The sequence below is a fragment of the Nyctibius grandis genome, chromosome 2 (genome assembly GCF_013368605.1).
Source record: "Nyctibius grandis isolate bNycGra1 chromosome 2, bNycGra1.pri, whole genome shotgun sequence".
NCBI lineage: Eukaryota > Metazoa > Chordata > Aves > Nyctibiiformes > Nyctibiidae > Nyctibius > Nyctibius grandis.
In genome coordinates this window covers 19,980,949-20,002,181 of record NC_090659.1, presented here as the reverse complement: position 1 = coordinate 20,002,181, position 21,233 = coordinate 19,980,949, and the positions used below count along the sequence as shown (strand labels likewise).

General features: G+C 39.4%; 1 protein-coding gene across 1 annotated transcript in view; it reads left to right on the top strand.

The window, feature by feature from the left end:
- Positions 1 to 20,568, top strand: part of GART (phosphoribosylglycinamide formyltransferase, phosphoribosylglycinamide synthetase, phosphoribosylaminoimidazole synthetase) — a 37,802-nt gene extending 17,234 nt beyond the window's left edge. The window contains exons 11-23 of the mRNA XM_068418769.1: positions 325 to 493; positions 1,090 to 1,321; positions 4,177 to 4,271; positions 5,511 to 5,620; positions 6,230 to 6,428; positions 9,324 to 9,572; positions 9,936 to 10,088; positions 11,269 to 11,472; positions 11,797 to 11,928; positions 12,567 to 12,697; positions 14,110 to 14,251; positions 17,353 to 17,468; positions 19,231 to 20,568. Of these exons, the coding sequence (XP_068274870.1) occupies positions 325 to 493; positions 1,090 to 1,321; positions 4,177 to 4,271; positions 5,511 to 5,620; positions 6,230 to 6,428; positions 9,324 to 9,572; positions 9,936 to 10,088; positions 11,269 to 11,472; positions 11,797 to 11,928; positions 12,567 to 12,697; positions 14,110 to 14,251; positions 17,353 to 17,468; positions 19,231 to 19,413 (2,115 nt within the window). The 3' untranslated portion in view covers positions 19,414 to 20,568. The remainder of the gene's footprint in view (positions 1 to 324; positions 494 to 1,089; positions 1,322 to 4,176; positions 4,272 to 5,510; positions 5,621 to 6,229; positions 6,429 to 9,323; positions 9,573 to 9,935; positions 10,089 to 11,268; positions 11,473 to 11,796; positions 11,929 to 12,566; positions 12,698 to 14,109; positions 14,252 to 17,352; positions 17,469 to 19,230) is intronic.
- Positions 20,569 to 21,233: the final 665 nt, after the last annotated feature.

The window sequence follows — 21,233 nt, the reverse complement described above, 5'->3', positions numbered from 1 at the left end:
TAAAGAAATCTTTTCCTCACTCCCTGTTGACAAGTGGAACAAAACCCTTCATCTCCATTCTTCAGAACAAATAGGGTTCTTTGGCCTCTACCTTTTCCCCTCCATATGTAGCAGTTCTTTTACCCATAGAAATTATCTTCAAGGAAGAGCATTTTTAAAGGTATATAGATTATACACAGTACGTATATATGTGTGCAAACACAGTATGTGAACATACTTACTTAATGTTATTTTTACAGCTGCATTAGTATTTTTAAAAGCTCAGTGAAGAAAATGTAACGATGTATATGGTTTTCCTTCACTTGCTAATATGTATTTTTGTAGGTAATTCTTCCACTGTTGAAAAGTGATTTGTATGAAGTTATGCAAGCGGTTATCAATAAAAGATTGTCTAGTTCCATGCCAGTTTGGTTTGAAGACAGTGCAGCTGTGACGGTGGTCATGGCTAGTGAAGGGTATCCAGGAACATATCCCAAGGGCTTGGAAATAACAGGTAAATATAGCAGGAGAAACTGCAGAAGTCTGATTCCTTCCCTGCCCTCTCTCCATTCTCTCTTTTGCCAGATGAAGGTGAATCAGTGTAACTCAGATTCATAGAAACTTTAGATCTTGTGATTACGGGTAAGCAAGAGACGACTGAATTTTCACACATCAAAGTTTATTGGTAATGCACCCAAGGCATTTTCACAGCTCCGCACTATATTGTTAAGTTCTGTAGCATTTCTTTAATATGTGTTACAGTAAAGCAGTTCTGGGCTGATCACTGATTCTTACATAATGTTGATGCTGATATGTTTTGTGGTCGCTATGTCAGTGAAGTATAAAATACAGCTTGAATTAAATGTTGTATGTAGATGTTTCAGCAAAATACCTCTTTCTGTGTTTCTGAGCATAAAAGTAGCAAACTTGTCTCACCTTAAAATGTAGTTTATACAATTTTATTCCTATTTCTCAGCATGATCACACTGATTTCGATTGTGGTTTCTAGACACGTCAGTAAGTCCTGAATATCTATTCATGTGTAATTTAATAGAGAATGTTCTAATCAACTGAATTTTCTGCATTTATTTTATTGAACAACAATCACAGGACTTCCTAAGGCTAAGCAACTAGGATTGGAGGTGTTCCATGCAGGCACATCCCTAAAAGATGGCAAAGTGGTGACTAGTGGTGGAAGAGTCCTTACAGTAACTGCTATTAAAGAGGATCTAATGACAGCGTTGCAAGAAGCCAACAAGGGAGTAGCAGCCATACACTTCAAGGGTGCCATTTATAGAAAGGACATTGGTTATCGGGCTATAGCTTTCCTGAGACAATCCAGGTAGATATTTGAAATACTTGAAATGGAAATAACTGCTGTAAAAGGGACTTAAAGACATCACTAGTTTACATTAATAAACTAATGTTGATGTTATGCACAACTCTAGTCATGTTTTAACTCGCATCTTTCTGAGCGATCTAAACAAGACTAGCAAAGGAAGGAATAGGCTTTTTCGTGGCTCTCATTCATGTTCTTATTCTCCCAAGTCTGATTTAAACTACAGTGACCAGCACACAGGAGTAACTTGTGGTGTTGCTGTCTTTGTTATGTCAGTTTTAGGGAAGGTGAACTTCTGGTACTTAGGCTCTAAACCATAGCTTTTGCTCTAGATTTGTGTTGTCCATAAGTCTAGTATTAATATAATCAAATGTATGTATGAACAAAGTTTGAGCTATTTTATTGGTTCGTTTTAGAGTCTTTAGAAATGGTTAAAATAGTCGTGAAACACCTACCTTGTTGGAATATGCATTTTAATGGTATAGCTGGCTAACAACATGGGTAGAATTTATCCCTCCTTTTTATTATTATTCCTTTTATTTTCATAGTATTTGGTTTAACAATCCTGAGCTGGTGTGGGGGTTTTTTAAAGCAGTGTGTCCTACTGTCTCTTTGATGTTATTGAGAGCTTCTTGCAGGTTTTTAGACTCATTTTTACCTAATATGAAGCATATCTGTCTGCCTAGTCTTCAGTCAGGACAAAACATAACTTTTGATAATAGGCTATTTTGCAGTCTATGAAGCATATTAGTAAGAGTTTCATTTTTAATGACAGGGTATACCAATTAGTATATTGTAAAATTACAATGAATAAACTTACTAAAATTGTAAAATTATGGTAAATAAACTTACTAAATGAACAAGGGCATTCGTACCTAGTCTTCTTTCTCTCCCAACTACTGTGCATCTTTTGAGGAATTTACGTGAAAACGTGTAATTGGTATTTGTATTGTAGTAGAAAAAAATCAAGTCATTGTGTGAGGCAGGAGAAGAAGGTACTTTAATGCACAGTTCTCTAAATCACTGAGTTCATGGGCCATGGCCAGCAAGTCTCTTAACTGGAGTGCCTGTGTGCTGGGAGGATCCCTAGCTTGTGAAGGAGACTCCTGGGAACTGTTTATAATCAGTGCCAGTTTCACTGCCCTTGAGTCTGCACCAACTTTTGCTCAAACATCCTAAATTTGGAAGAACAGACAGTCAGGCATGCTTCACTTTGGACTCTGTGTTGCGCACGGATAAGGAAGGGTGATGGTTGTCTCGGTAAAGTTGGGGATGCACCTCCTCTTGGCAGCTTTGCAGGATTAAGTCCTATGTGTTTCACGTTGTGAAAATATCCCGCATATTTCTTCAATAAAAAATTTTCTCACAGAATCACAGAACAATACTCTCCTTTTAAAGAGTCAAAGAGATACCATGGTTTTAAAAATAAGGTGAAAATATGTTGAATATTCATCAAGTTCAGACTGAAAGAGCCTGACTGGTCTCATGTTATTGCAGGCTAGTATTTCCTTGACTCTTACTCACAGGCTGAACAGCTGTTTCTTATAATTATTTTCCTCTTGCAAATTTTTGATCAGTGATATAATGTGAGTGCGGATATCTCTGTATTTTGCTGGTACCACATCTCTTTCACCAGTTGTTCTGTTGTACATGTCCTTGTTAATCAGTAGTGTGTTTCACCCGTAGAATTTAAACTTAATACTGAATCACATCAATAAGAGAGCTAAAATAGGTATGGACCTAAAAGAGGGATGCACCAGGTAGCCTGGTTCATGCCACTGACAGTGTAGAAAAAACAATTGCCTAACTGTAGTGAAATATGTTTGGTACAACTAGTAATTAAAAGCCATTAAACTCACTGTCTCCAAAATGGAAAGATCCCTCTGTAAATATGATATGATACTTAATGTCTCCAGTCAGTCATATGGACAGACAAGTTACATACACCAGTTTGTAGTAAGGGTATTTTCTATGTTGTATGGCTGTATATAAAAGAAAAACCCAGAGCCTATGGACATTTCTTTCTAGGTTGCTAAAATGGACCTTAGGAATTTAGTTCTTTTAAAATAAACTTTAAAATACATACTTTAATAGAAAGTTCATTTAAGTAAAAAGGAAGTGCAGTTGATTTTGTGATGGTATCATTCCAGGTGATAAGGAGAGGCAACCTTTAAGCTACAGTTGTAAAGCTCTTAAAGTGTCACAGAGGACTATTGATCTATGTGATACTTCTGTTTTGAAAAGCTAACTTGAGCTTGATCCTGCAAGGTGCTGAGGTGGTCTGATTTATCAATGCATTTTTGTGTATGTTTTGTTTTGAACATAGGAACTATACTACTGATGCCTCAGTATCCAGACCAGGTATTCAAACCTTGCAAAATCAGAACCATTATTCCACCTATTTTACCTTGTTGTTGGATTTTCTTTTTTGGTTGGTTTTTATCGGGGTATTTGACTGGATAGTGTATGATGCTCTGATGCTGTCTTCAAGGTATCTGGAACTATTTGAATACTGCTTATGGCAAACTCTCTCTGGTGCAAATCCATGAAGTTTTGTTTCTTTGGTGTAATACTCCCTATCTTCAGGTATATGTGTGAGGTCAGGTTCCAAACAGCAAAAAGATTAACCTTTGAGACATTGAACCTCCCTGAAGTTAATACTGCAATACTTAGAAATCATTTTATATGTGCAAAGTTACTGTACAGTGGAAAAATAGTTGTACTTGACAGCAGAATAGGATTCTGAATGGTTAATCCTCTTAGTGATGCAATGATGTAAAGAAGTAAATATTATTTTTAAGTACATGTTTGTGCATTTAGTAATCCATTGCCATAACATTTTTTTAACAATCTTTCAGGGGCCTGACTTACAAAAACAGTGGGGTAGACATCGCAGCAGGGAATACTTTGGTTCAGAAAATTAAACCCCTAGCTGCAGCCACATCAAGGTCAGGTAAGACTTGTGCCTTCTATTCCTGTTTCAGACAGTTCGTGGCAGTGAGGCTTATCATTTGATCTTGATATGAAAGCTCATATTTATGTGTTCTGCGTGTTTCTAGATTACACAAGAAATATCTGTGGTAAGGAAATGCCTGTGATTTCTTAAAAAGTTCCTTCATTAAATTTACAGATTTTCTTCTCAAAATTACTCTAAACTATATCTCCTGAATGTCATGTGTGTTAAGGAAGCTAGAGTTCAGCACTCTGGAGTGCTAAGCACGCTAGAGAATAGAGTTCACACAGGTTAAATGCAAGCAAAAATCCTACCATTTAGTGCTATTTTTGATTACATGGATTATTATTTCTTGCACAGTGAACTATACAGTTTTTGTAGACAAATCTTTAGAAAGGTGTACAAGATATAGAGTTCCTCAGAGATGCTATCCTTTACTTTAGCTAAATATGGAAGACACATCTTTTGCTTTGTTAAAACAGAATCAATTAGTCCTTTTTTTGTTGTGATCTCAGGCACATCTTGCTCTAGCAAGTCCTTGTAATTCATTTGATAGTTTTAAAATATCAGTCATGTATATAATAATCCTTTAACTTCAAATTAACTGAGAACCTTCAGAAAATGTCAGATATACAGAGAGAAAACTATACATAGACACACACATACTATATATATACACACACACACTAGTACAACTAGTCACTTCTTAGCATTCATAGTATTTTCTGCTCATGTTTGTTTCACTCTTAGGATTTACACAATTTTAGTTTTAAAGTTACCGTACTTATCTATCATAACCAGTCTTATGAACAAGGAGTCTTATTATACTCTAAGTAGCAGTCTTAACACAGAGATAAGGGATTTCAATTGGAAAATGCCTAGTTATCATCTTTTCCCAGAAAGCAGTGGGCTTCTATCTGTTACCACCATTCCTTTTCTGTTTTTCAGAAAAATACTAAATGCAAGGGGGAATTATATCAGTCACAGTAATTATTGAATGTTCGATCACAAAGTTTTGGATTTTTAGCCTTAGGTAATAATGAAGAAATAAGACAAAACACACTTCAGAGGATTAGGAGCCCCTGTGCCTCTGTGAAGAGGCTCTAAATGTCAGAAAAAAGTTTCCTGGTGACAAAGCAAAGTCATGTTGACACATACCAGAGAGAATTTGTGTTGGAGATCCTGGAGAGACCCATAAAAGTAACAGTTTACTATTTTTTCCTGTTTTCTGGCCGGCAGGCTGCAATGCGGAACTTGGAGGCTTTGCTGGCCTCTTTGATTTGAAAGCAGCTGGTTACAAAGATCCTGTCTTGGTATCTGGAACTGATGGTGTTGGCACAAAACTCAAGGTAATATGAAAATCCATGTAAGGGAAGGAAAATAGCACAGAAGGGAAAAGCTTAATCACGTCATTGATGTTTTAATGGAAAATATCGGTCGTCTTTTAAAAATACCTATTTGTATTTCTAAAAAGGGAATGAAAAATTAAATTGCCCTCCTTCAGGCAAAAGAATTAAATATGTGTTTAACTTTTGGCATGTAAATAGCTATACTTGAAATGATGCTTAAAATAACTCATTTTTAATATTAAGTAAGTAATCAGGGACTCCATTTCATTAAGGTAGAATCTCCACCCTCAAAAAGGAGGGGAGAAACATTACTCATGGGGAAAAACATTTAATTATACAGTTACTCTTGTGTTTACGCAAGCTGCAATGAAGCCCTTTCCAGGTCAGTCTCCTTCCGTAAAGTGCCTTTTGTACTTGCCAATTAAGAAAGTAACAATTCCTAAAATAAAATGTTAGGAGAGGCTCACAGAAATGAGAATAACTGAAGCTGCTCCTCAAAAAGCATCTAAGAGGAACAGCGTGATTTTGATCCCCTTCTTCCATTGCACTCTCTGCTCGTGTTTCAGTTTCTCAAAGCTAACCGACGGGTTCTCTCGCTGTGTTTTGCAGATTGCACAAGTGTGTAAGAGACATGACACCATAGGTCAGGACCTGGTTGCTATGTGTGTCAATGACATCTTGGCTCAAGGAGCGGAGCCCCTCTTCTTCCTTGACTATTTTGCTTGTGGCAAACTTGACGTTGAAGTGGCTCAGGGTGTCATTGCAGGAATAGCTGAAGCTTGCAAAAAGGCAGGATGTGCTCTTTTGGGTATGAACACTCTTCTTTGAAGGATATGAAAAATCTTATGCAATCTCTTTATAATTGGTTTTAATGTGTTTGTTTTCCTACTGTATTGAACAATCTTGGAGGAGTGAAAAAAACCAGTCACATGTCTTCGCTTTCAGAGGACATAATCTCTACCCACTGGAAGGAGACAGTACTCCACAAACGTTGCCATTAGCTCAGGAAGTTGCATATAAATTTTCTTATTTGTATCTTTTCATTTAACTTTGTAACTATAACAGCTACCTAGTATTTTAATTCTTTGTATTTTTCAGGTAAATTTTAAAAGATGCCAAATAAATAGGTTTGTTTACTTTTATCCTTTATCCTAAAGGAAATCGTCAACTTTTCCTCTAGAAACAAGATCTATATGTATTACTGTGCATGCACATGTCCCTGTGTGCGTACGTGTTATCCTTTGAACCTCTTGGCTGATTTTGACCAAATTTGACAGAAAAGGTAGAGATCTCACAGTTATTGTGTTCCCACAAGCTTCATAAAACTAGAAAGCCAGAGAATGTCCTTATGAATGCAACAAAAGCTTCAGATGGAGCTCACTGCTTAAGACACAGACGTTAACCACAAGACAGAAACATAAAAGAAACCAGGTTTCGTTAGTTACAAAACTAATAGCAAAACTATTTGTCTAATGAAGACTTGCTGAAGATTTATTTCACCAAAATCTGCATGTTCCAAGATGTTAAGACTCAAATTTAAGCATTTTCCTTTCCAGCCCTATAATACAAGTACATAATACATTTTACTAACAAATTATGTATGTATTCTGGTATACAGTAGTCTAGTTATCCATGAAAATGATACAATATTTCACCTCTTGAATCTTAAAAAATACAGCTTTAAAGTGGGAGGGTGTAATTTTGAGGTAGCTTACAAGCTTTGAACAAGAGGCTGTTTGTGTTCTGGTTTATTTTTTTCTGCATGAACTGTTAGTCAGCTTTATATTTGTCCTAAGGTGTTCTCTCAGTTTATCAAATGTAATCAAACCGTTCATACTTCAGCATAAGTACATGTTGTATGAAATCTTGCTATGAAATTACTTACTGAAATGTCAGGCTTTTATTTCCAATTGGAAGACTTTAAAACCACAAAGGGCTTTGGATGTTGTAAATTAATTACCAGAGAATAATTTCTTAAAATTGTAAATGAGTTAGTAAATATCTTTTTGTGCTAATATAAAAATAAGTCCAAACTCATAAATAAAACAACCATGATTTCTTCCCCAGATTTCTGGCACTCTCAGAAAAGAAGGGACAGGGATGGTGCAGTAACTCTGAACCTAAGAATGAAATGCTTTTCTGTAGCCTGAATCATCAAAATAAATTTCAGTTTGGGCTCCAACTTCACATTCATTTCACTGTGCATTCACATAGCATGTATAGCTGTCTTTGTATGGTATCATCTCATAAAAGTCTCGTTTGAAGCATGTTCCTAAATTTCTACCTTGCATTTCTGCAATAGCTGAATATTCAGCTCAACCACCTTATTCAGCTCATCACACCACTTGACAGCGAGGTACTGAAGGGCTTATCTATATGCTTGGTTTTGCACAAACATTATTAAATACAGATTTAAACTAATGTATCTAAGCAAATGAACTTTGATTTTAGAGTTGATTATAGCAATATAATGTAGAAAACTGGAAAAGCTTCCAGAGAATCTAGTATTGAGCAGTATCAACCACTGAACACCAGAGCAGCTTCCACCAGCAGTCAGGTAAATTTGGAGCTCCTTCTGGGATGCTTCCTGGAAATAAAAGAATTTTGTATTGAATGAAATCTGGTGAGTGCAAAAGAAAAACAAGATGGTACTGCTCAGCATGTTGGTCAGAGGTCCTAATATAAATGGCAACTTAATCATTGTCCAGTTGTTCACTTGTAGCCATCGTGACCAGCTTTGGGGTTTGAAGGAGAATAATGAGATGGCTGTGAGGATAGCTGGGGAGAGTTTCTCCCCGGTATGAGGGGATAGTGTGAAAATGCCTATTTGGAAAACTTTGGAGTGAGCAGTAAATGCTCATTTCATGTACCAAACACAGCAGGTTCCCCCCTCTAGACTGAATGAGACCGTGGCAGGCAGAACACAGGTCTTCAACAGTGAAGACCACCAGCTTATACCTGAAGGGGAGTAGGGGAGCCGGTATGTATAGAGAGAATGCTGTCTGAGCAGTGCTGTGCATTTCTGTGCAAGCTGGGAAAACTACCTTTTCAGACTGCACTCTGAATGAGTTCAGCGAGATAAAGCATGACTTTCAGGACAAAACAAGAGGATATTCTAATAATCAGGATATAAGAAAATAGCCTAGACAACAGTTCATCTGCACAGATGGGTAGGAAAGGCCCTCTTTTAGAGGTGTTCTCCCAAAGGAGTCTATAAACGTTAGATGTTCAGAGTTGGCGTGATAATGATGGCCAGGGTGGACAGGAGTGGCAGGCAGGATACTGCTATATAAAAAGTCTGTATGAAGGCAAGTGAGACTAATAGCTGTGTTGTTCCTTTGACATCCTTGTATGAATTTCTTGTATCTCTTGTATCTTGTAGGGTTTTTATGGAGAATATTAAACTTGGCAGAAATTTGGAAATATGAAGCACTAAATATATGCTTTGATTTTAAAATGTGAATGCACATCAATTTGATACTGGTTGTCAGAGTGAGGGAGGAAATGTCTTTCCCAATTTTTTATTGCTTGTTCAATTGAAGGGCCTGTGACAAATGTGGTTTTAATTCTCTTTAATGTTCATTTATCTAATTAAAAATCCTACTCTATTAATGCCTTATGAGTTTAAAACTTTGAAAAATTGCATGCCTGCTGGTCCCAATGGTTTTCTAACACCTCCTTTCTCTTTTTTTGGTTCCCACAGGAGGAGAAACTGCTGAAATGCCAGGCATGTATCCACCTGGAGAGTATGACCTGGCTGGCTTTGCTGTCGGTGCAGTGGAGCGAGGGCAGATGCTGCCCCAGCTGGAGAGAATCGCTGATGGAGACGTGGTTATTGGAGTAGCTTCTTCTGGGGTTCACAGCAACGGGTACAGCCTTGTAAGGAAGATTGTGGAAAAGTCATCATTTGATTTCTCTTCTCCAGTTGGCATCTCCGGTGATCAGACATTAGGTACCACTTATAGTGCAGTTTCTTGCATTATAACTTGAACTTCTGAACAGGCAAATGTCACACAATTGTTTTGTCTGTGCCTTTGCTTTTGCAGCTTTTCTAAGGCACTAAAATATTATTCTGTTCTTGAACATGTTCTTGTCTTCTTTTGTCCTCTGAATCACATATGCAGGAAAGAAATTAAGGGAGGGGGATAAATAACTAATTGTATGCCAAAAAAGGGTAGAACATTGTGTTTTTCTCTGTAGTACAATGCTCATTAGTATCCAGCAAATTAGTATTTTGAGATGGCCTCAATTTCATATCGATTAACATTTCTTTCTGTGCTGTAACTGGTTTTCTTTCATCCTCTTTTATCTACAGGAGAGCTCTTGTTAACCCCAACTAAGATCTACAGTAAGACTCTGTTGCCTGTCCTTCGCTCAGGCCATGTGAAAGCCTATGCCCACATCACTGGAGGGGGCTTGCTGGAAAACATCCCCAGAGTTCTCCCAGAGTCCTTTGGTGTCATTTTAGGTGAGATAAAAAGAAAAGCTGTGGAAATATCTGCATGTTAATGTGGATTGGGGGAAGCTGTGTACATGGGGCCATGCCAACTGACTTGCACTGTGAGAGCTTCACTTGCCTGTCTAGAAATAAGTTCTCCTTTTTCTTCATTGTTGTTGAATTTCTCCTTGTGCCTGAAACAGAGCCAGTCAAAACACTTTGTACTTTTAAGACTGCTGCTGGTTGAGTTCACTTCCCCTGATAGTGTTTTGGATTGGATTTGTTACAAAACTATATCCATACTTGCCAAAATAAAACAACTTTAAAAGCAACCCAAAGTGAGCTGTCACCATTTTCAATAACCTACAAAATTTTTGCTAATTAAATGACACTCATGAAGTCTTTGATTAGCATTCGAATATGGTTACTAGCTCAAGTACATCTCATGCTATTCGACATACCTTAATTAATCCTCACCACAATCTCATCAGGTATGCTAGAAGTAGTATTTCACTTATGGAGAAAGTGTAGTATGGAAAGGTAAATGACTTACTGTAAGTTATGCAGTGTTCATTGGGCTGTAGAATAAAATAAGGGAACTAATATTGAGTTTTGCGCTCCAGAACTGCACGTAAATAATTTTTCTACTTGTCACTTAAACAGTGGTCCACAGTGGGCAGTAGTACGTATAAATGGGGTTAATACCATTTTAAAGATAACATGATGAAAAAGAAACTTACTGGCTTTGGAGTTCCTTTACAGTGCCTTGTCCGGAAGCATTTCTCATGCTGCTGTAAATATCCTTACCCTACTGGAATTGGGGGCAGTGTGAGACTTTTGTGACAGTTTTTAAGGCTATCGTTCTGGTACAAGAGTTTCTCTAGAAGCAGAGTTGTCACCTTCAAGAAGAGGATTTTCCGAAGACTGCCTCAGAGCCTGTTTTGAATTACTGATTAACGGATTGCAGTGGAGCAATATGATTAATTTCCTCCCAGAGTGACACTTCTTTCTACTCCCAAGTCTTGTTTAGTAAGGAAGGAAAAAACATCCTGTTTCTGTGCATGGGAGCTGATTTCACTCAAGCTAATGCTGCTGTGGGACTTTGTCTGTGCTTTCCATCCAGATCTTGCCTCTTACTGCTCTAATAATTTTAGTATTTGTCCATTGGTAGTGATTTCCACTCTTCATTTGTATTTTCAATTCTCTTCAGATGCTCTCACCTGGAAGATTCCTGAAATCTTTTGCTGGCTTCATAAAGAAGGGAACATCTCCGAGGAGGAAATGACTCGGACATTTAATTGTGGGATCGGTGCTGTCTTGGTAGTTCAGAAGGAGCTGGCTCAGCAGGTCCTCAAGGACATACAGAGACACGAGGCAGCCTGGCTGATCGGGAGAGTTGTCTCCGTACAAAAAGGTTATTAGATTTTTATTTTCCTTTCAAAAAAAAAATGCAGATCTAAATTCCTTAGCTGGTGAGTCTCCATGGAAGTTAGCTGAAAATCTCTTAATTGCCACATCCATGGGTTTTTCCACAGGGTGTCAAATTGACAGTCCTCATGACTTCAGTCTTAGTTCATAGAACATGTGCTTAGCAATGTCAGATGTCACCAGAATGATAAATAAATAATGAGTATTAAAGCAGCAGCACTAATCTCTTTTCATGTGTACTTTTCTTCTCTCTCTGTTTCTCCTTTTATTTATGTGGTGGTGTGTTTTTTTTTTTTCTTGATGTGTTCAGGCTCTGCCCGTGTGAAAGTCCATAATATGCTTCGAGCCTTGCAAGCAAATAGGTCACTGTCTGTGCACAGCCATATCAAAGGCAAAATCCAGACAAACAAAGTGAAGGTTGCTGTCCTTATCTCTGGAACAGGTGAGAGTTTATATTCTTTACATTGTAAAACAGGCTATTCAAAAAAAGAAACTTCAGCTCAGATTCCAAATCTCTTGAAGTCCTTGCAGTTCTCCATGGAAGCTCTGATAGGCTTCTAACAGGCTTTCAGTAACAAGCAGAATAGATTTTGCCCTTGGATTAATTTCAGTCACAAACAGAATGACCTTTAACCTCTGCTGAAAACTGACTATGAATTGCACCCATGTTCCTGCAAATTTCTGCATGTCTCTGCAAATTTCTGCATGTCTCTGGGTTCAAGCAACCACTGCATTGCACTCTAGGGACAGCAGCATTATTTCATAAATAGATCAGAATTTCTTCTTGACATGTAGGCACTCCCAGGGTTTCCAGTATTCTCACTTGCTAAGAAGTAGACCATCATTCCAATTCAAAAAATTACAGTTTGCAAATTAAATTGCTATTAAAAGCCCTGTAGCCTCCAGCTGTCGAATTCTTGTTCCCAGTAAAATCAATGAAAAAAGGATTACTGTTAACATCAGTGTTTTTTGGATTGTGTCTCACCCATATGGCTGCTTATTTAAAACCTCTTCTAACTGTTAAATGTATTTATTCTCCAGGAACAACTTGATATTCATTAATTATTTTTCCACTCATAGGCACAAACCTGGAAGCCCTCATAACTAGCACAAAGAAGCCCACCAGTTTCGCACAAATAGTTCTTGTTGTTTCTAACAAAGCTGGAGTGGAGGGGTTAAGGAAAGCTGAAAGAGCTGGTATTCCTACAAGAGTAAGTATGTCTCATCTTTTCAAAATTAGCCATCATTAGCTCTGACTACAGCAGGAAGGTACTGTGAGATAATGTATTTTACTAGAGTAAGAGATGGTTTGACAGGAAGCCTTTAGCTTTTTTCTTTTTCGTCTGTCATGGACTTGTGCCCTTGGGCAAACTACCTAACATGGGAAGCAGAATACTTCCTTTTCTTCTTCTCAGAGATGTTGCTAGCAATCCTGATGGTTTGGGGAACAGTCATTGTATTAAACCAGCACAAAACTTTCACAGTTACGCTTGAAACTTTGCCATTTATTTAACTGCAGTGCATTTGCACTGAAGTAACAAGCTATTTTATCTGAATTTAATTTTAAAATTAATGCTAACCAGATACTGTAGTTCATTGGAATGAAATAGAGAGGTCAGACTCAGTGGGACCTTCCACTGACTCCCTGGGCATTGCTTCAGGTTCTCCAGGGTTCATTCAAAGCAAACTGCGTTTCCCTTAGTGTCACTGGATCCAGTGCTGCATTGCTTTGCCCTTTGTGCAGCCATTTGCATTACAGATGTGAAATGCTACTCTTCTGACTTAGGAGCATTTTACAGTCACTTTTCACTGATAACTACAGACGTAGAGAAGATTTGGGCCCAGTGCAAGCTTTGTTATTAACTTGAATAGTAGCAGGATCTGATTGTTAGCGCTGCTGTCTCTTACTTGGGAGTAAACAAAGATCGCAAGTAAAATATGTCCCTGGTATGTGGATGAAGAACAGAGATATAAAGAAAAAAAGTACACCCTTGGAGAGATGGTGGTCTTAGTGGTTAAGATGGAGAGTGAGTGGTGAGTGGTTTCACCATGGTAAATCTGGTCGGGATTAACAGGTATTTTTATTTAAAAGGCTGTGGATGTTTTAAGTTACGTAGCGCTGCCTTCTTCCTGTTTAAATTACTTAAATACTTAACTCAGTTATGTTGAACTTTTGCAGTAGGGGCTGTTTTATCAGCTTGTGATTAGCGTTTCCTTCAAGATTTTGTGATACAATTTTTGGCAAGGCTCAACTGCTTAAAACTATCAGAGGCCTCAAATTGAGTGAAATCATTCTAAGACTTTAGGTTAGCTTAATGACCTACATTTGTAAGTTGTTAAATTGTGTCCAAACACTGGGACCTACAGCTGTGGGCCTCATAAAATAAAACCCTTATTTATTCTGATGATTGCTCTGTGTGAAGAGGAACTGCATGTTTGTCTGTTAGCTGCCTGCATTTATGAACTGCTTTTCTTGCTGTGTATGTGCACCCAACTCAAACCACACATGGAGATTTACTTGGTTTTTGTTTGTTACTCCAGAGTACCAGTTCATTGTGCTTTTAAGGCATTTAGATTAAATTAACACCATGTCCATATTTTTTCATCTTTTGGATTATCGCAGGTTATTGACCACAAATTGTATGAAAGTCGCACTGAATTTGACAGTGCAGTTGACAAAGTCCTTGAAGAATTCTCAGTTGAACTGATCTGTCTGGCTGGGTTTATGCGAATACTGTCGGGTCCTTTTGTCAAAAAATGGGAAGGTAAGCACAGCATAGTACTGTATGCATTTTTTTAAAAAGTAATTTTATAGCTTAGCCTCAGGAAAAAGAGAATGGGAAAAACACAGAAAAGGGACCATATTAATTCTGGGTTTGCAGGAAACTAGACCCTTCCACCTTGTAAGGAAAAGGATGAGGATGAGAAAGAGAAAGGCACTATTTTTTCCCTTCCCTCTATCATTTCCACAGAGGTTTAAGGATGCCAAGGGCAAATGCAGATCTTGTGGTCTTTGATTTATTAGAAAATACTTTAAAATAAGGCTGTGAAAAACTTTAGACCCCTGCAAACATGAGGTGCAGGGCAAATTGTTACCTAAGCAGTAAGTGTTGGCTGGGGAGAGGTGAGCATCCAGCTACTGCAAATTCCTTCCCCTAACAGATGGGCTGCTTTGGCTGCGTATAAAATTGCAAAACTAGGCAGCGATACGCAGTTCCTATTAACAAGATCTTGCCAGTCTGCTGGGCAGACATCCCAGGAGCTGTCTGAACCCAAGGGTGGCACGTTTCACAGGCAGGTTCAGCTCTTGTTTGTCCAAAGTGTTCACAGTGTCTCCATTCTGGTCATCTTTTACAATTTTTCCAGGTCTTTGTTAGAGGCTGGTAACACCTCTGCCTACTTCAGTGGTTGTTTTCCCTCCCCCAGCTGTTACATTCCTCTTCTTATTTCTTTCTGTTTCTTTTAGGGAGTCGTGAATCACACAGATGCAGCTGCTCTTCTCACTGTTTGCTCTGCTTTGGGTTCAGTCACGGTTACTTAAACTAGGTCTTGCTCATACCAGTTACAGGCTGGTCAGCCTGTACATTGCAGCTCTCCGGGTGGCCCTTATTGTTCACATGGTGACTTTTGTGTGACCCTGGGTGTGTCTGTGACACAGACCTTTCACACCTGAACAACTTTTCAAACCTCTCTTTAAAATCAGTGGAGCAAAACAGGCATTCCTAGGAGGCAATTCACTTTATGATAAAGCTGTCAACTGAAGTAAGTCAGAGGAATTGTTTTTGTTTCTCTCCATTCGTTACAGAGTCCAGAAGATGAAGATGTAAATGTCTGTGCTATAGATAGCTGTAGTTAGGAGAGAGGAATCCCTCACTATGAGAGATGTGTTTTGAGTAGAGTATCAGTGTAGAGGATGGAAAAGGACTTTCTCTAGTGCAGAGATCTTGTGCAAATGAAGGATGAGCTTAGTTTCCTCTCCTTTAGGGACAGAGCACTTCCAGCGCTGATGAGTGCCCTGCAGAGTGCAGGACTTGTGTTACACATATGACTGGCCTGAGAGCAAAAGAAGTGACGTTCTTCAGTACAGGATGGCTGCACTGGTTAATTCATGTTTTCAAATGTCCAGTGCTGAATTGAGCTTGAAAACAGATACCTACCAGACCTCTGACCAAGAGTATCTGTCAGTTAGGTCTTAGATGTGAGCTCAAAGATTCAGTTCAGCTCAGGGATCTGTGCCAGCTAACAGGAGCCTACTGTAAAACTCTGACCCAGTCATGCACTGACTAGCCCAAATTGTTCAGGAGCAGTCAATTCTTGTTGCTACTCTCTTAAAAGCTGATACCTTTCCTTTCTCTTGTAGTCACAAGGACATACACTGTGAAGTTAGTCATGACTGTCTTGTTTAATGGCTCTGAATTGTTAATTTTGAATGTTAACATAAAAGACATTAAAAAACCAAAACAGAACAAAACCAAGCAAACAGAAAACCACTTTCCTTTAGAGCAGTTTCTGACGGCACTGTAATGAGAAACTGGGGAAACTCAGAAGTGCAGAGTGTTGTTTTCAGCTCACTGTCCCCAATACTTTTTTGCTCAAGCAGCAAGCAGGGAGATGCTGATGCTTAAAGGGGGTATTTTTGAGGTACAAAACACATTTGAGATAGTGTTAAAGATCAGTTGATACATTTGCCTCTTTAAGTTGCACAGGTCAATATCTGCATGAGTTACTGCGGTGAGAGTGCAGGTTTCATCTCATGCTGCCAGAAATGGCCTTCACTTCACATCACAAAATCATAAGCCTCTATTTTGGTACACTGCTGCCTCCGCCAGCGTATGTCAGCTCAGTGGTGCTGCTTGGCATTTAGGTGGTGCTCAATGAATCCTGATGACATACGGTCTTCCTAAGCAGCAGGCATGCAGAGATGGCGTGGGCGTAGCATACTGTGATATAAATAGTAGCAATGGCCACGTTTTTTTTATCCTGTAAGGGTCTGTACTGAATCTAAGAGGAGACCTAGGGCTGTCGAGCACTTTTTGACTTCACTCTGGTCCAAAATGGGCAGGAGGAGTTGTCACAGACTATTAGGAGCAGACAGGGGAAGTCTGCCAGAAGAAAGAAGGTTTCCTCATGGTTTAACCATTGCATTGCTGTAGCGATGAGACCCTGAGGTCACAGGCAGCCACTCTCCCTTACTTTACAGCTAGGTAGGAACTCAGGCATGTGCTTTCTCTTTTAAGGGAAACATAAGGTACGGGCTTCCCAAGGTTATAACCGTGGTCGCATTAGTTGAGCATTAGAGGTTACATTATCAATTTCAGGATCCCCCAGCCAACTTTCTGCGTGAAAAGTAGTAGTGGTAGACAGGTGCTTTTCGGAAGGGCAGAGAGAAGGGCTCCTATATGAGCAGCTGTTGTCTTTTATTAAGCCAGAACAGGTGTGGAGCAAAAGTCCAGGCTAAAGAATTTTTGCCTTGTCATGGGGGGGTCTGTTATGTCATTTGAAACTGCATTGAGTTTCTTCCGGGTGCTGAGTTTGTAAGAAAGAGGATTGTGCTTGTGATCAAAGAAGAGAAAAACAAGATGCTGAGGGAAGGGACAGCTACATCAAAAAATTAATCATTATTCGTCACTGGAGAAATACGCTTTAGCCGTGCAATTAATTGTAGCTTTGATTTTTCTCAAATAGCGAGACATTCTGAAATGCTTTGGGCTGGTTCTCTATCAGTATCATCAAAATACAAGTGTATGCAAAAGTTGTGAAAAATCTTTTCCACAAATGTATTTTGTTCCTCCGTTGATTATGGTACTTTGAACACTCTGGTAAGGCTGAATGCTAAAAGACAATGACCTGACTTACAATTTTCCAGGAAAAATACTGAACATCCACCCATCTCTACTGCCTTCTTTTAAGGGAGCAAATGCCCACAAAATGGTGTTACAAGCTGGAGTCCGAGTCACAGGCTGTACTGTACACTTCGTAGCTGTAAGTACTTCCTTCTCCCTCCCTTTAACTCTGTAATTCATTAGTCTTCAGATTTTCACCTCAGAGCTTGCTTGGAACAACCTTATACCGTCACGTTTGATTACCTTTTCTCCTTTGTTCATTCAGAACATTATTAGACAATACAGTGTTTTAGTTTGCCGTCCCTGGAGAAGGAACTGGAAATGAATAGTCTATACATGAGTTTAAGCTTTACCTAAGTTAACTTCTTCCCTAAGCATCCCACTGCTGCCTTCCACCAGTTGCGATGAGGGTACTAGTTCATACAAGGCCTTGGCTAGCCCAAAATCTTTATTACTACACAGCACTAACTTCTTAGATTTTATCACACAACCTTCCTTATTTGTTGCTTTCAAGAAAAAAAAGCAACACTGGAAATGGAATAAGCAGCTTAGATTTAGAATCATAGAATCATAGAACTGTTTTAGTTGGAAAGGACCTTTAAGATCATCAAGTCCAACCATTAACCCAGCACTGCCAAGCCCACCACTAAACCATGTCCCTAAGCACCACATCTACTCGTCTTTTAAATACTTCCAGGGATGGTGACTCAACTGCTTCCCTGGGCAGCCTGTTCCAATGCCTGATAACCCTTTTGGTGAAGAAATTTTTCCTGATATCCAATCTAAACCTCCCCTGGTGCAACTTGAGGCTGTTTCCTCTTGTCTTATCACTTGTTACCTGGGAGAAGAGACCGACACCCGCCTCGCTACAACCTCCTTTCAGGTAGCTGTAAAGAGTGATGAGGTCTCCCCTGAGCCTCCTTTTCTCCAGACTAAACAACCCCAGTTTCCTCAGCCGCTCCTCATAAGACTTGTGCTCCAGACCCTTCACCAGCTTCGTTGCCCTTCTTTGAACTCGCTCCAGCACCTCAATGTCTTTCTTGTAGTGAGGGGCCCAAAACTGAACATAGTATTTGAGGTGCCCCGTACAGGGGGAAATTCTATTCTATATTAAGAAGGAATTCAATGTTTATGGGAACGGAGGAGAAACTTGGCAATTTATGTAAGTCAAAAAATAAGAAAACAAAAGCCAGAGATCTCTCAACTTGAACGATGCACTTTTTTATCAGTTCAGGAAGCATTTTTTCCATCTTGTTCAGTTCTTGGGGTTAACAGTAGGTACTCTGCTCTCCTCTGCTGCATTCTTCAGATTATTCTTCTCCACTGCTTCTGAAATCTGTTCTCATGATTTTTGCTTTCTCTTGGAAAAAGAGACAAAAAGTTTTTTTCCAGATAGAAGGAAAAACTGCATTCCGTTCCCCATGATATGATTTTGGGTTTCTTCTCTGCGTGGCAGTGTACTGAGAAACAATACCTAAACAGCAGGGATCTGTCTCATTAACATGCAAAAGAAAGATCTGCTGGGTCCTCTGGTCCCGTTCTGTGCCAAGGCTTGGCTAGTTCACTCTTCTGAATTAAAATGTCATCATTTTGTCCAATTTAGCCTATCATGTCCCTAGTTAACAGGGCGTTTTGTTGTTTTCTGTAGCAGAAATGTTACTCGCTGGTGTTCTGCCTGCCTCTTCTTTTACTTTGAACCCTACACTTCTGTTAGTTCCTCACAGGCCAGCGTGACAGCATCGTTTCTGTGCTCCTCACGTTAGCCTAGATTCATGTTTCCTGTTACAACGTAGTGATAAACAGATCCCCAAGGCAGCTGGATTACATTCATTGTCATACAGCTGGGCCCCCCTCTCTCTCCTCTTTCAACCATACAGACTTTCTGGCCATTGCTTTTACAGGAGGAAGTTGATGCTGGAGCAATCATTTTCCAAGAGGCAGTTCCAGTGAAGATTGGTGACACAGTGGAGACCCTGTCCGAAAGGGTGAAGGAGGCCGAGCACCGAGCCTTCCCAGCTGCCCTGCAGCTTGTTGCCAGCGGGGCCGTACAGGTGGGGGAAGCTGGCAAGATCTACTGGAAGTAGGAGCAACATGTCCGTGAAGGTCCTCAGATGGGACAGCTGGGGTGCCTTAATTGATCAAAACAGAGGTCACAGCCTAACAACACGCACACTGTATTCTCTTTACAACGTGTTTTTAACATAGAGTTTACCATGTCATGTTCTCACTCAAATGGTTAAAGATTTGAAGTAAAATCCAGAGAAAGCCACAAATGGGAATATTAGGGCAGGGGGCTGTTCTCAGGAGTTTCAGCAATGGCTCTGTTACGTGCTTCCTAATCATAATTCCTTGGCCAACATTTTGGTTCTCAATCACTTTCTTAACAAACAAAAAAACATTCCGTTGATTACAGAGAGATCTGAGCATCTCTGAGATTGATGTAGGAACATCAGTATTACTCCCTGACAGACCATACAGGCTGTAACAGGGGATTCTCCTGTCATGTGCTGTGAAGTGTTTGTGAGGAAAAGTACTGGAAATAGTTCAACGGAAGAGACAGCTAAAGGCAAAAAACTTTACTCATAAAAATCTCTAGCCAGAACAAGAAAAACTGGCCTCCCCAAACACTAACTATTCCTGCAGATAATGAAATGGATTTTTTTCCATATAGTTTCTGTTTAAATACTGGTAGATCTTGTCTGGCCCAGATTCTCTGGACATATTCCATAATTTCAAATATTGGACCTGCTCTCAATCAGATGCTAAATAGAATGAAATGTCTGCTGACCATTTGCCATCAAGCATCCCCATATGAATCCACATATGAATTCCCCTCAGAGATTTGTTCAGAGGCGAAAGAGTTGGGGGATTTTTTTTTAATGAGCAAGAAGGGAGTTAGGACTAGATACAAAATGTGTTCTTGGCTTGTGAGACGTTCTTCAGAAATTCTACAAAAGTTAAGTGCCTTTATTCTTGGAACAGTATTTTCATCTGGAATAATACTGAGGGAAACCCAGTAAATGTTATAATTCTGAAAACGATAAGGTTTTTTGCACAGCTGAACTCTTGTGAAAAAGCACCTGGTTTTCTTCTAATGTTTTAGCATAGCTGTGAAAACATTTTGATGTATTTAGTAAAATAATCAATTTTCCCCCAGACAAACCAGAAGCTGACTGAAGCTGATTCTGTATGTTTTAGAGCTCCTGTTTAATACAGAGAAAGCTGATTTGTATTCTGTGCACTGATGTCCTTATGGTACTCCTGTGTTGATGTACTCTCAATTTGGATTTGAAATAAAGTCTAATAAAGTTGAAAAATTAAATATCAAAATCTTTCCTTGGAATTCCTTTACTGGAGGTATAAGCTGGAGGAGGAGTTTGTGAAATGGAATCTAACTTCGTCTACAGTACAGCAACTGTCAATCAGTTTGTGAGGTTACAGACACATGCAATCCTGCGTAAGTTAGTAGTGATTCGCGGAGTGTGGTGACCTTACTGTTTCGGTGGCCAGATGGTCCGTGATGAAGAAACTTGCTGACAAAATATTCCTGTCAGCTTCTGTCACCGAGAATAAAGCTCAAGCAAATACAGAGGAAGATGACATGGTCAAATTTAAATTGCTTGTAAAGGGCAAAGAATAAAAGCTTGAGCCCAGCGTTTGTCTTCACAAACCTGCCCTCCCACGGAAGGGCCTCCCCTGCAGGCAAACTGCCCGCCAAGGCTTGAAATCCAGCCTGTCACAGGCAGAATGTAGAAGGTGCAGGGAGCGTCCAGCTCTGGCAGGGGTTCAGTCTGCACACGTTCGGTGCTTTAGCCATGTCACAGCAAACCTCTTACAGGTCAGAAGAAATTGTACTTAAATTTACTCACACGTTAGAAGAAGTAAGATTACTAGGGGTGAAATC